This window comes from Oncorhynchus gorbuscha, linkage group LG06 (assembly GCF_021184085.1).
Source record: "Oncorhynchus gorbuscha isolate QuinsamMale2020 ecotype Even-year linkage group LG06, OgorEven_v1.0, whole genome shotgun sequence".
Classification (NCBI taxonomy): domain Eukaryota; kingdom Metazoa; phylum Chordata; class Actinopteri; order Salmoniformes; family Salmonidae; genus Oncorhynchus; species Oncorhynchus gorbuscha.
Window position 1 is genome coordinate 8,389,740 of NC_060178.1, and position 12,368 is coordinate 8,402,107.

At 40.8% G+C, this 12,368-nt stretch overlaps 1 protein-coding gene across 2 annotated transcripts in view; it reads right to left on the reverse strand.

Annotated features, from left to right (window-relative positions):
• Positions 1-11,420, reverse strand: part of LOC124037487 (unconventional myosin-Vc-like) — a 51,798-nt gene extending 40,378 nt beyond the window's left edge. The window contains exons 1-9 of one of the 2 annotated variants that reach the window (XM_046352235.1): positions 11,114-11,420; positions 8,390-8,500; positions 6,359-6,530; positions 3,685-3,829; positions 3,266-3,422; positions 2,820-2,963; positions 2,490-2,571; positions 2,042-2,149; positions 1-50 (exon numbers count right to left, since the gene is read on the reverse strand). The exon at positions 1-50 is cut by the window's left edge and continues 57 nt beyond it. In XM_046352235.1, coding sequence (XP_046208191.1) covers positions 1-50; positions 2,042-2,149; positions 2,490-2,571; positions 2,820-2,963; positions 3,266-3,422; positions 3,685-3,829; positions 6,359-6,530; positions 8,390-8,500; positions 11,114-11,140 — 996 coding nt within the window. In that variant the 5' untranslated portion in view covers positions 11,141-11,420. Of the gene's footprint in view, positions 51-2,041; positions 2,150-2,489; positions 2,572-2,819; positions 2,964-3,265; positions 3,423-3,684; positions 3,830-6,358; positions 6,531-8,389; positions 8,501-11,113 lie in introns of those variants that run through there. The other variant, XM_046352236.1, reaches the window with a different exon arrangement.
• Between the last annotated feature and the right edge of the window lie 948 nt (positions 11,421-12,368).

The following is a 12,368-nucleotide window of genomic DNA, read 5'->3' on the forward strand; positions in this document are numbered from 1 at the left end:
AATCCCAGCCAGCACCTTGAACACATCCGACTGGAAGTCCTCCGTTAACCCTACAGGGAGGACAGAGGACAGGGGGATGAGACTGTGTCCTGCAGACGTACCTACATAAGGACATCACTGGAAGTCCTCCGTTAACCCTACAATAGGACACGGAGTGAGAAAGTATCCTGCATACTTACCTACCTACATAAGGACATAACACATTCATAAGCAGTACATAAGGATTCGATAAACACTGGTGTAGCAACCACATGTTATGAATGTGTCCTAATGTAGCAACCACATGTTATGAATGTCCTAATGTAGCAACCACATGTTATGAATGTCATAATGTAGCAACCACATGTTATGAATGTCCTAATGTAGCAACCACATGTTATGAATGTCCTAATGTAACAACCACATGTTATGAATGTCCTTGTTACGGATACAGTTATCCTGTGTGTGTGTGTATCCTGTGTGTTTCTTTTCTCTCCTTCTCCCCTCACAGGTGAAAACCATCACTCCCCAATCAGTCAACAATCAATCATCAATCAGAAGACACACCTCTTCCTATTTCCTGACCTATCACAGTTCCTTCCCCATGGTTTAAAAACCCCATCATTTGTTTGTTCTCCAGCTCAGCTCAGCTCAAAGCTCAGCTCAGCTCAATCTCTCTGTAAATGCCATGTCTGTAGGTCTCTGTGTTTCACTCTCGCTTTATGTCTTAACCTCTCTTTTGTTTAAGCACCTCATAGCACTTTGTCATCACCTGTGAGCATTGTTTTTGTTTATGGTGTTTGTGTTTGATTGCTGGTGGGAAAAGGGGGAAAACCAAGACAAGTCGCCCATGGGCATACACTACCCGTAGGTGAACTTTGTTAAATACACTAGTTAGAACTGGGCGGACCACCCACTGTATTTTTGGTTAGTTAGTTAGCTGTTGTTAAAGTAGGCTAGTCTAGCTTAGGGGTGTTTTTGAATACTTATTGTTTCTTTCCTTGGGTCCAGCTCAGCCCCTTTTCCTGCTCCCCCCATTACCGTGTGTTTATAAATAAACCTGGAGTTTGACGGTAGATTTCTGTTGTCGTGGTTATTTCGTTCACACTTTTACTTTGTCACAATAATAATTTGCATGAGTTATGTTACGGGTCTCATTACCATCCCCCCTAGATTGTCGGGCCAAAAGGGATTCGTAACAGTCCTAATGTAGCAACCACATGTTATGAATGTCCTAATGTAGCAACCACATGTTATGAATGTCCTAATGTAGCAACCACATGTTATGAATGTCCTAATGTAGCAACCACATGTTATGAATGTGTCCTTATGTAGGACTTCAATATAATTGTATTGTTTATTCTTATCTTTTACTATGTCCTATTGTTGTTTCATTATCGAGAGGGAACCTACAAGTCAACATTTCATTGGATTGTGTCCACCATGTGTATCCTGTACATACAGTGGTGTAAAGTACTTAAGTATAAATACTTTAAAGTACTAAAGTTTTTGCGGTATCTGTACTGTACTATTTATATTTGTTTTAAACTTTTACTTTTACTTCACTACATTCCTAAAGAAAATCATGTACTTTTTACTCCGTACATTTTCGCTGACACCCCAAAAGTACTCGTTACATTTTGAATGCTTTGCAGGACAGGAAAATGGTCCAATTCACACACTTATCAAGAGAACATCCCTGGTCATCCCTACTGCCTCTGATCTGGGGGACTCACTAAACAGAGAACATCCCTGGTCATCCCTACTGCCTCTGATCTGGCGGACTCACTAAACAGAGAACATCCCTGGTCATCCCTACTGCCTCTGATCTGGCGGACTCACTAAACAGAGAACATCCCTGGTCATCCCTACTGCCTCTGATCTGGCAGACTCACTAAACACAAGTGCTTCGTTTATAGATTATGTCTGAGTGTTGGAACATGCCCCTGGCTGTCTGTAAATGTAAATAACACCACTGTGTATACATACGTAAAATAAAACTTGAACTTGCACACAGCAGTATGTTGACCTAAAGAGTGATGAACAAAGTGATGACTCTTACCCAACAACGAGAAGGTCCTGCGTGTCTCTTCCATGTCTTTCCTGTCGTCCACCCCCTCGATACTCGTCTCCCCGCCCATGCAGGTGTACCTGAACTCATCTGCACTCACTAGACACACACAATAAGAATTTATCCTTAACTGACTCGCCTGGTTCAATAAAGATTAAATAAATAAGATGGTAACATTCGTGGACTATTTGTGGTTGTGTGATGCGCCTATCGTGTACACTGCTATGCTTTATCTTGGCCAGGTCGCAGTTGCAAATGAGAACTTGTTCTCAACTAGACTACCTGATTAAATAAAGGTGTTCTCAACTAGCCTACCTGGTTAAATAAAGGTGAAATAAAAAATATTAAAAAATACAGTAAAAGTGGACTGTTCCTTCCTTCTCCAGGCACTACACAGGTCTAACCCTCAATTAGAAAAGAATGGTTAAACGAAACTCACACAATCTCAGGCTCTTGAACTCAGACTGCTCTGCACAGGCACACATCTGGTAGAAGATGTGGTAGTTTCTCTCGTTCTGTGACTGAAAAGTAAAATGTAGTATTACTGTATGATGGCCTGGTCCCAGATCTGTTCGTGTTGTCTTGACAACTCGTATTGTCGTTGTCGTGGCAAGGAGAGATGGCAAGACAACACAAACGGATCTGGAATCTAGAATGATTCCCTGAAGCCTTCATGACTTCAACCATGACACCACCTAAATGGTACCTAACAACACGCCCTACGTTATAGACCACAAATAATCAGAGAATCAAGCATGTGACGTATGACCTGGGAAACCACTCTAGATTTCTCCATGAGATACGTCCTCATGTTGGCCCCGATGATCTGATATCTCCTGTCGAAGCTGATCTCTGTGTACTTCCCAAAGCGACTGCTGTTGTCGTTCCTGGTCGTCTTGGCATTTCCAATAGCCTGACAACAACAACAAAACAAAAAAAACACACAGGTCACATATGTAGTTGAATGATAATCAACACACATTGTAGATTAAGATCTATGGGAAGTACGGTGGCTGATGAGGCCAATCTGTACCTCGTGCACTCGGTGGCACACTGGACATGATCTGTCCGATAGTCACGCTAGAACTGTGAGCCTTTTCTTTATCGACAGATTATCAAATCCACAGATGACCTAAACAATGACTCATTGACATACTGTGAGGTTACATGTAAAAGTGGACTCACTGCTAGGATTCGTGGATTCCAAAAACATACCTCAGTTATTGGATTGGATGCCAGAACTTTGTCTTCCACGTGTGTTCTGCTGCTAGACTTGCTGACCATAGCGAAGTACCTCATGACATACCTAGCAGACACAGTCTTGCCGGCTCCAGACTCACCACTCACTATAACAGACTGGTTCTTATTGTTCCTGAGAAAGAAAAATGTATGTAACTATCTGAGTAGGAATGTATAGAATAGTCACACTCGTTGCTTCTCATTTGCGTAACATTGGACAGTTGATCTCATTTTAAGGAGAAGTTCTATTGACAGATAGGCCCAAAGGGCTGAAATGTATGACGGCAGGATAGATTGGGGGGGCTCAGGGATTGAAACGCTGTCTCCAGGAGCATGGCGTTGGAGCACGGCATCACTACCACAACCCCCCCCGGGATAGTCTGCCTCATTCTTACTTGTCCATCTGTTTGTAAGCCTCCTCTGCCACAGCGAATATGTGAGGATCCATAGCTCCCATGTTCTGTCCAGAGTACGCCTGAATGACTGCATCTCCATAGATGTGAAGCTGCTTGTATGGGTTGACAGCCACCAGGATGATTCCTGAAAGGGAGTGAAGGAATCCATCAGGACATAACAGTACAGTCAGAGTTATCCATCAGGACATAACAGTACAGTCAGAGTTATCCATCAGGACATAACAGTACAGTCAGAGTTATCCATCAGGACATACAGTACAGTCAGAGTTATCCATCAGGACATAACAGTACAGTCAGAGTTATCCATCAGAACATAACAGTACAGTCAGAGTTATCCATCAGAACACAACAGTACAGTCAGAGTTATCCATCAGAACACAACAGTACAGTCAGAGTTATCCATCAGGACACACAGTACAGTCAGAGTTATCCTACTTGCTTTCACATAGTATGCTTCTAATATAGAATATAACCTGTTGTCTTCGGCTCATGTGACAAATACAATTTGATTTGACAGAATATAATAGAATATAACTAAATATAATATAAAAGGATAGAGTATGATAAAATACAATAGAATACAATAGAATACAATAGAATAGAATACAATAGAATAGAATATAAGAGAATATAATACAATACAATAGAATACAACAGAATATAAGATAAGATAATACAATAGAATAGAATACAATAGAATACAACAGAATATAAGTCAATAGAATACAAAAGGATGCAATACAATAGAATACAATAGGATACAACAGAATAGAATACAATATAATACAATAGAATACAATAGACTAGAATTCAATAGAATACAATAGAATAGAATTCAATAGAATACAATAGAATAGAATTCAAAGGAATACAATAGAATACAATAGAACACAATATATGATAGAATAGAATACAACAGAATATAATAGAATATAAGATAATAGAATAGCATGTAATAAAATAAAATAGAATACAAAAAGTGCTGTACAGAAACCCAGCCTAAAACTCCAAACAGCAAGCAATGCAGATGTAGAAGCACGGTAGCTAGGAAAAACTCCATAGAAAGGCCAAAACCTAGGAAGAAACCTAGAGAGGAACCGGGCTATGAGGGGTGGCCAGTCCTCTTCTGGCTGTGCCGGGTGGAGATTATAAACCTAGAGAGGAACCAGGCTATGAGGGGTGGCCAGTCCTCTTCTGGCTGTGCCTGGTGGAGATTATAAACCTAAAGAGGAACCAGACTATGTGGGGTGGCCAGTCCTCTTCTCGCTGTGCCGGGTGGAGATTATAAACCTAGAGAGGAACCAGGCTATGTGGGGTGGCCAGTCCTCTTCTGGCTGTGCCTGGTGGAGATTATAAACCTAGAGAGGAACCAGGCTATGAGGGGTGGCCAGTCCTCTTCTGGCTGTGCCTGGTGGAGATTATAAACCTAGAGAGGAACCAGGCTATGTGGGGTGGCCAGTCCTCTTCTGACTGTGCCGGGTGGAGATTATAAACCTAGAGAGGAACCAGGCTATGTGGGGTGGCCAGTCCTCTTCTGGCTGTGCCTGGTGGAGATTATAAACCTAGAGAGGAACCAGGCTATGTGGGGTGGCCAGTCCTCTTCTGGCTGTGCCGGGTGGAGATTATAAACCTAAAGAGGAACCAGGCTATGAGGGGTGGCCAGTCCTCTTCTGGCTGTGCCGGGTGGAGATTATAAACCTAGAGAGGAACCAGGCTATGAGGGGTGGCCAGTCCTCTTCTGGCTGTGCCGGGTGGAGATTATAAACCTAGAGAGGAACCAGGCTATGTGGGGTGGCCAGTCCTCTTCTGGCTGTGCCGGGTGGAGATTATAAACCTAGAGAGGAACCAGGCTATGAGGGGTGGCCAGTCCTCTTCTGGCTGTGCCAGGTTGAGATTATAAACCTAGAGAGGAACCAGGCTATGAGGGGTGGCCAGTCCTCTTCTGGCTGTGCCGGGTGGAGATTATAAACCTAGAGAGGAACCAGGCTATGAGGGGTGGCCAGTCCTCTTCTGGCTGTGCCGGGTGGAGATTATAAACCTAGAGAGGAACCAGGCTATGAGGGGTGGCCAGTCCTCTTCTGGCTGTGCCTGGTGGAGATTATAAACCTAGAGAGGAACCAGGCTATGAGGGGTGGCCAGTCCTCTTCTGGCTGTGCCGGGTGGAGATTATAAACCTAGAGAGGAACCAGGCTATGAGGGGTGGCCAGTCCTCTTCTGGCTGTGCCGGGTGGAGATTATAATGTTCAAATGTTCATAAATGACCAACATGGTCAAGTAATAATAATCACAGTAGTTGTCGAGGGTGCAGCAAGTCAGCACCTCAGGAGTAAATGTCAGTTGGCTTTTCATAGTCGATCATTGAGAGTATCTCTACCGCTCCTGCTGTCTCTAGAGAGTTACAATACAATACAATATAATAGACTACAATAAAATAGAATACCATATAACACAATAAATATAATACAATACAATACAATAGCTGGATACTATTTTTCACGACTCGGCATGGACATTTTACACAAACGCCAAACCACAACTCATCACCCAGACATGACATTTCCAGTTCCGTGTCTACGTTCAGTAAAGACAGCAGACGAACAGTAAAACAAAGATGTCCCATTAGACAGCTGGGGAAACATTTCCTTTTTAGTACCACAGTAGCTGTAGATAATGTTGGACTCCACGAAGCGCACTTTGAGATTGTGTAGTACGGCAGGCTCGTGGAGATAGCTGAGAGCTGTCAGATCATTCTCTCCCACCAGGATATCGGGGTTGCGGAGGTCAGGGAGCTGAGGACTGGATTTGTCCAGGGGGTACACCATCTCCTACAGAGGAAAAAAAAACCAGTGTGATACTGGCTATGTAAAGGCTCTATGGACAGTTTCCCAGACAAAGACTTAGCCTGGTCCTGGACAAAAAGAAAATATGTTGAACTGCAGACTTTTAGGCCTTTCACAATTCCTATTCTTGTCACTGACAGATAGAAGATGAGTGAAAGTAATTAGTTCAGAGATAAATGAAAGATTCTCCCAATAAATGAATTATAATGCAAGAGTATATCGCCATTCTGACTGAGACTGCACATACAGCACAGTGCAGACAGAGACCTGTATAGTTTATAGTCTCTGTGTTCAGTACTTACAGTGCAGACAGAGACCTGTATAGTTTATAGTCTCTGTGTTCAGTACTTACAGTGCAGACAGAGACCTGTATAGTTTATAGTCTCTGTGTTCAGTACTTACAGTGCAGACAGAGACCTGTATAGTTTATAGTCTCTGTGTTCAGTACTTACAGTGCAGACAGAGACCTGTATAGTTTATAGTCTCTGTGTTCAGTACTTACAGTGCAGACAGAGACCTGTATAGTTTATAGTCTCTGTGTTCAGTACTTACAGTGCAGACAGAGACCTGTATAGTTTATAGTCTCTGTGTTCAGTACTTACAGTGCAGACAGAGACCTGTATAGTTTATAGTCTCTGTGTTCAGTACTTACAGTGCAGACAGAGACCTGTATAGTTTATAGTCTCTGTGTTCAGTACTTACAGTGCAGACAGAGACCTGTATAGTTTATAGTCTCTGTGTTCAGTACTTACAGTGCAGACAGTGACCTGTATAGTTTATAGTCTCTGTGTTCAGTACTTACAGTGCAGACAGAGACCTGTATAGTTTATAGTCTCTGTGTTCAGTACTTACAGTGCAGACAGAGAACTGTATAGTCTCTGTGTTCAGTACTTACAGTGCAGACAGAGACCTGTATAGTTTATAGTCTCTGTGTTCAGTACTTACAGTGCAGACAGAGACCTGTATAGTTTATAGTCTCTGTGTTCAGTACTTACAGTGCAGACAGAGACCTGTATAGTTTATAGTCTCTGTGTTCAGTACTTACAGTGCAGACAGAGACCTGTATAGTTTATAGTCTCTGTGTTCAGTACTTACAGTGCAGACAGAGACCTGTATAGTTTATAGTCTCTGTGTTCAGTACTTACAGTGCAGACAGAGACCTGTATAGTTTATAGTCTCTGTGTTCAGTACTTACAGTGCAGACAGAGACCTGTATAGTTTATAGTCTCTGTGTTCAGTACTTACAGTGCAGACAGAGAACTGTATAGTCTATAGTTTATAGTCTCTGTGTTCAGTACTTACAGTGCAGACAGAGAACTGTATAGTTTATAGTCTCTTGTGTTCAGTACTTACAGTGCAGACAGAGAACTGTATAGTCTCTGTGTTCAGTACTTACAGTGCAGACAGAGAACTGTATAGTCTATAGTCTCTGTGATCAGTACTTACAGTGCAGACAGAGACCTGTATAGTTTATAGTCTCTGTGTTCAGTACTTACAGTGCAGACAGAGAACTGTATAGTCTATAGTTTATAGTCTCTGTGTTCAGTACTTACAGTGCAGACAGAGAACTGTATAGTTTATAGTCTCTTGTGTTCAGTACTTACAGTGCAGAGAACTGTATAGTCTCTGTGTTCAGTACTTACAGTGCAGACAGAGAACTGTATAGTCTCTGTGTTCAGTACTTACAGTGCAGACAGAGAACTGTATAGTCTCTGTGTTCAGTACTTACAGTGCAGACATAGAACTGTATAGTCTATAGTTTATAGTCTCTGTGTTCAGTACTTACAGTGCAGACAGAGAACTGTATAGTCTACAGCTTCATAGTCTCTGTGTTCAGTACTTACAGTGCCATCGTCAAGCTGCAGTTCTAAAGCCTCGTCTCCAGGTTTGAAGTCTCTCAGAATCTCTGCTGACTTCCAGACATGCTCTGCATCCGGTATCCACACTCTGTTGTACTGGAGGAGCAAATGAATGAATGCATGAATTTGTATTTCTATGTTGTGTCACATTTATGTCACCCCTTTAATTTACTAAAGACAGTTACAGTAGCCATTCCCTTTAATTTACTAAAGACAGTTACAGTAGCCATTCCCTTTCATTTACTAAAGACAGTTACAGTAGCCATTCCCTTTCATTTACTAAAGACAGTTACAGTAGCCATTCCCTTTCATTTACTAAAGACAGTTACAGTAGCCATTCCCTTTCATTTACTAAAGACAGTTACAGTAGCCATTCCCTTTAATTTACTAAAGACAGTTACAGTAGCCATCCCCTTTAATTTACTAAAGACAGTTACAGTAGCCATTCCCTTTCATTTACTAAAGACAGTTACAGTAGCCATTCCCTTTAATTTACTAAAGACAGTTACAGTAGCCATCCCCTTTAATTTACTAAAGACAGTTACAGTAGCCATCCCCTTTAATTTACTAAAGACAGTTACAGTAGCCATTCCTTTCTTTACTAAAGGATTTACAAAGACAGTTACAGTAGCCATCCCCTTTCATTTACTAAAGACAGTTACAGTAGCCATTCAGTTACCTTTCATTTACTAAAGACAGTTACAGTAGCCATTCCCTTTCATTTACTAAAGACAGTTACAGTAGCCATTCCCTTTCATTTACTAAAGACAGTTACAGTAGCCATTCCCTTTCATTTACTAAAGACAGTTACAGTAGCCATTCCCTTTCATTTACTAAAGACAGTTACAGTAGCCATTCCCTTTCATTTACTAAAGACAGTTACAGTAGCCATTCCCTTTCATTTACTAAAGACAGTTACAGTAGCCATTCCCTTTCATTTACTAAAGACAGTTACAGTAGCCATTCCCTTTCATTTACTAAAGACAGTTACAGTAGCCATTCCCTTTCATTTACTAAAGACAGTTACAGTAGCCATTCCCTTTCATTTACTAAAGACAGTTACAGTAGCCATTCCCTTTCATTTACTAAAGACAGTTACAGTAGCCATTCCCTTTCATTTACTAAAGACAGTTACAGTAGCCATTCCCTTTCATTTACTAAAGACAGTTACAGTAGCCATTCCCTTTCATTTACTAAAGACAGTTACAGTAGCCATTCCCTTTCATTTACTAAAGACAGTTACAGTAGCCATTCCCTTTCATTTACTAAAGACAGTTACAGTAGCCATTCCCTTTCATTTACTAAAGACAGTTACAGTAGCCATTCCCTTTCATTTACTAAAGACAGTTACAGTAGCCATTCCCTTTAATTTACTAAAGACAGTTACAGTAGCCATTCCCTTTCATTTACTAAAGACAGTTACAGTAGCCATTCCCTTTCATTTACTAAAGACAGTTACAGTAGCCATTCCCTTTAATTTACTAAAGACAGTTACAGTAGCCATCCCCTTTAATTTACTAAAGACAGTTACAGTAGCCATTCCCTTTCATTTACTAAAGACAGTTACAGTAGCCATCCCCTTTCATTTACTAAAGACAGTTACAGTAGCCATTCCCTTTCATTTACTAAAGACAGTTACAGTAGCCATTCCCTTTCATTTACTAAAGACAGTTACAGTAGCCATTCCCTTTCATTTACTAAAGACAGTTACAGTAGCCATTCCCTTTCATTTACTAAAGACAGTTACAGTAGCCATTCCCTTTCATTTACTAAAGACAGTTACAGTAGCCATTCCCTTTCATTTACTAAAGACAGTTACAGTAGCCATTCCCTTTCATTTACTAAAGACAGTTACAGTAGCCATTCCTAAAGACTTTCATTTACTAAAGACAGTTACAGTAGCCATTCCCTTTCATTTACTAAAGACAGTTACAGTAGCCATTCCCTTTCATTTACTAAAGACAGTTACAGTAGCCATTCCCTTTCATTTACTAAAGACAGTTACAGTAGCCATTCCCTTTCATTTACTAAAGACAGTTACAGTAGCCATTCCCTTTCATTTACTAAAGACAGTTACAGTAGCCATTCCCTTTCATTTACTAAAGACAGTTACAGTAGCCATTCCCTTTCATTTACTAAAGACAGTTACAGTAGCCATTCCCTTTCATTTACTAAAGACAGTTACAGTAGCCATTCCCTTTCATTTACTAAAGACAGTTACAGTAGCCATTCCCTTTCATTTACTAAAGACAGTTACAGTAGCCATTCCCTTTCATTTATTAAAGACAGTTACAGTAGCCATTCCCTTTCATTTACTAAAGACAGTTACAGTAGCCTACAAACGGGCTACTTTATGTAACACCATCTGTGTCATGTATTAGTTGTAATGCATTTGCAATGTATTATTTTCAAAGATGTCCAACAAAGAGAAGTCTGAAGCTAATTTACCAATAATAATTCTCCCAAGGTTGACGTGACGTCATCATTACAGTGTGAATTCATTGCGGGTTTAATTAATTGTCATTGTGAAGAATTCAAAAATGCTGGCCATTCATTCGTTTAACAGACGCCCAGCAGAAAGCAGAGTACAGTGTAAACATGAATCTGTCACCATTTTGAGCAGGTGTGTCAACAAAGTGATGGAGATTCTGTAGGAAGATTGAATGAGTTTAAAACGTTATCACTTTTTTCCCCCTAGAATTTCCTCACCTTCGTATAGAGTTCCGACAAAGCCATGGTAACGCATAACAATCCGTGCTTTTAGCCTACAACATATGTATTTACAGTCAAGTGCAAATCGATACTGTACATCCCCTTATTATCAACATGAGGTTCCTTATGTCCGCAACATATTGAAGCCCAGCTGTTGCGCCAGTGCAGTACGAAAGTAGACAACTTCCCCAGGTGTTTGTCTTCACCTGTGAGGTGGACTTTGTCTTCCTCGTCCCGCCCATCAATCTTATGACAGCAGCTTTACAGGCGTGTTCATTTGAACAAGGACTCAAGACGATAATATAAACAGGATACATTATACCTCCGCAAGCTTTAAATTGTGAGGATGATTCTACGGCGCATGCGCCTTGTGTTTACTCAGGGCATGGGATACAGACGCAAATGTAGCCTATATTTCTCCCAAACTTTTTCATAGTACGTGGTTGTGTGATATTAATCCATCACGCGTGTCTCATGCTCCAATTGTAAAAAGTTGGTCTCAGTATTTATAGCACATTTATTTAAATTGTATTTCCGAATACCTTTCACCATATTTTATTCCAACACAATATAAAGGTACATGAGAAAGCACTGTTTGTGGTGACGTGTCATTTTTAAAAACCTTTAAGTCGGTTAGCGATGCGCCTAGGGGAGGGATCTCCTCTGGGCCCCGAAGGACGGGACGATGATCCATTTAAAATGTGTGCTGATGATCTAACAAAGGTAAAACATTTTTAAGGCATGAAAAACATGTTAAAAAGCCACTTTGTTAAGAAGCCGTCTTCGGTCCCTTGTACAGGAGCGGGGTGAGTCTTTATCAAGCTCACCTCATCCTGCTCTTCTGAATAGCTTTTACAGATTTGATGTTTTTACAAAGAAAGTACTTTTATTCAAGGTTGTTTTCATTGGTTTTAACAACATGTACTTTTTAACAAATTTAAATGTAACTGTCAAATGCTGTGTTTTATGCTTTGTTGCCGTTTTTTATGTGTGTAAATGATGTAAAAAATGTATGAGCTGTTTTTAAAGGAATTGTGTCAATAAAACATTTCCATAAGAAAAAAAAAGAACAAACTCTTATTTTCAATGACGATCTGGGAACAGTGCTGCCTTGATCAGGGCAGAAGGACAGATTTGTACGTTGTCAGCTCAGGGATTCGAATTTATACCTTCCGGTTATTAGTCCAACGCTCTAACCACGAGGCTACCTGCCGTACGGTCACCAAACAAACACTTCTGACGAGTCCGCAAA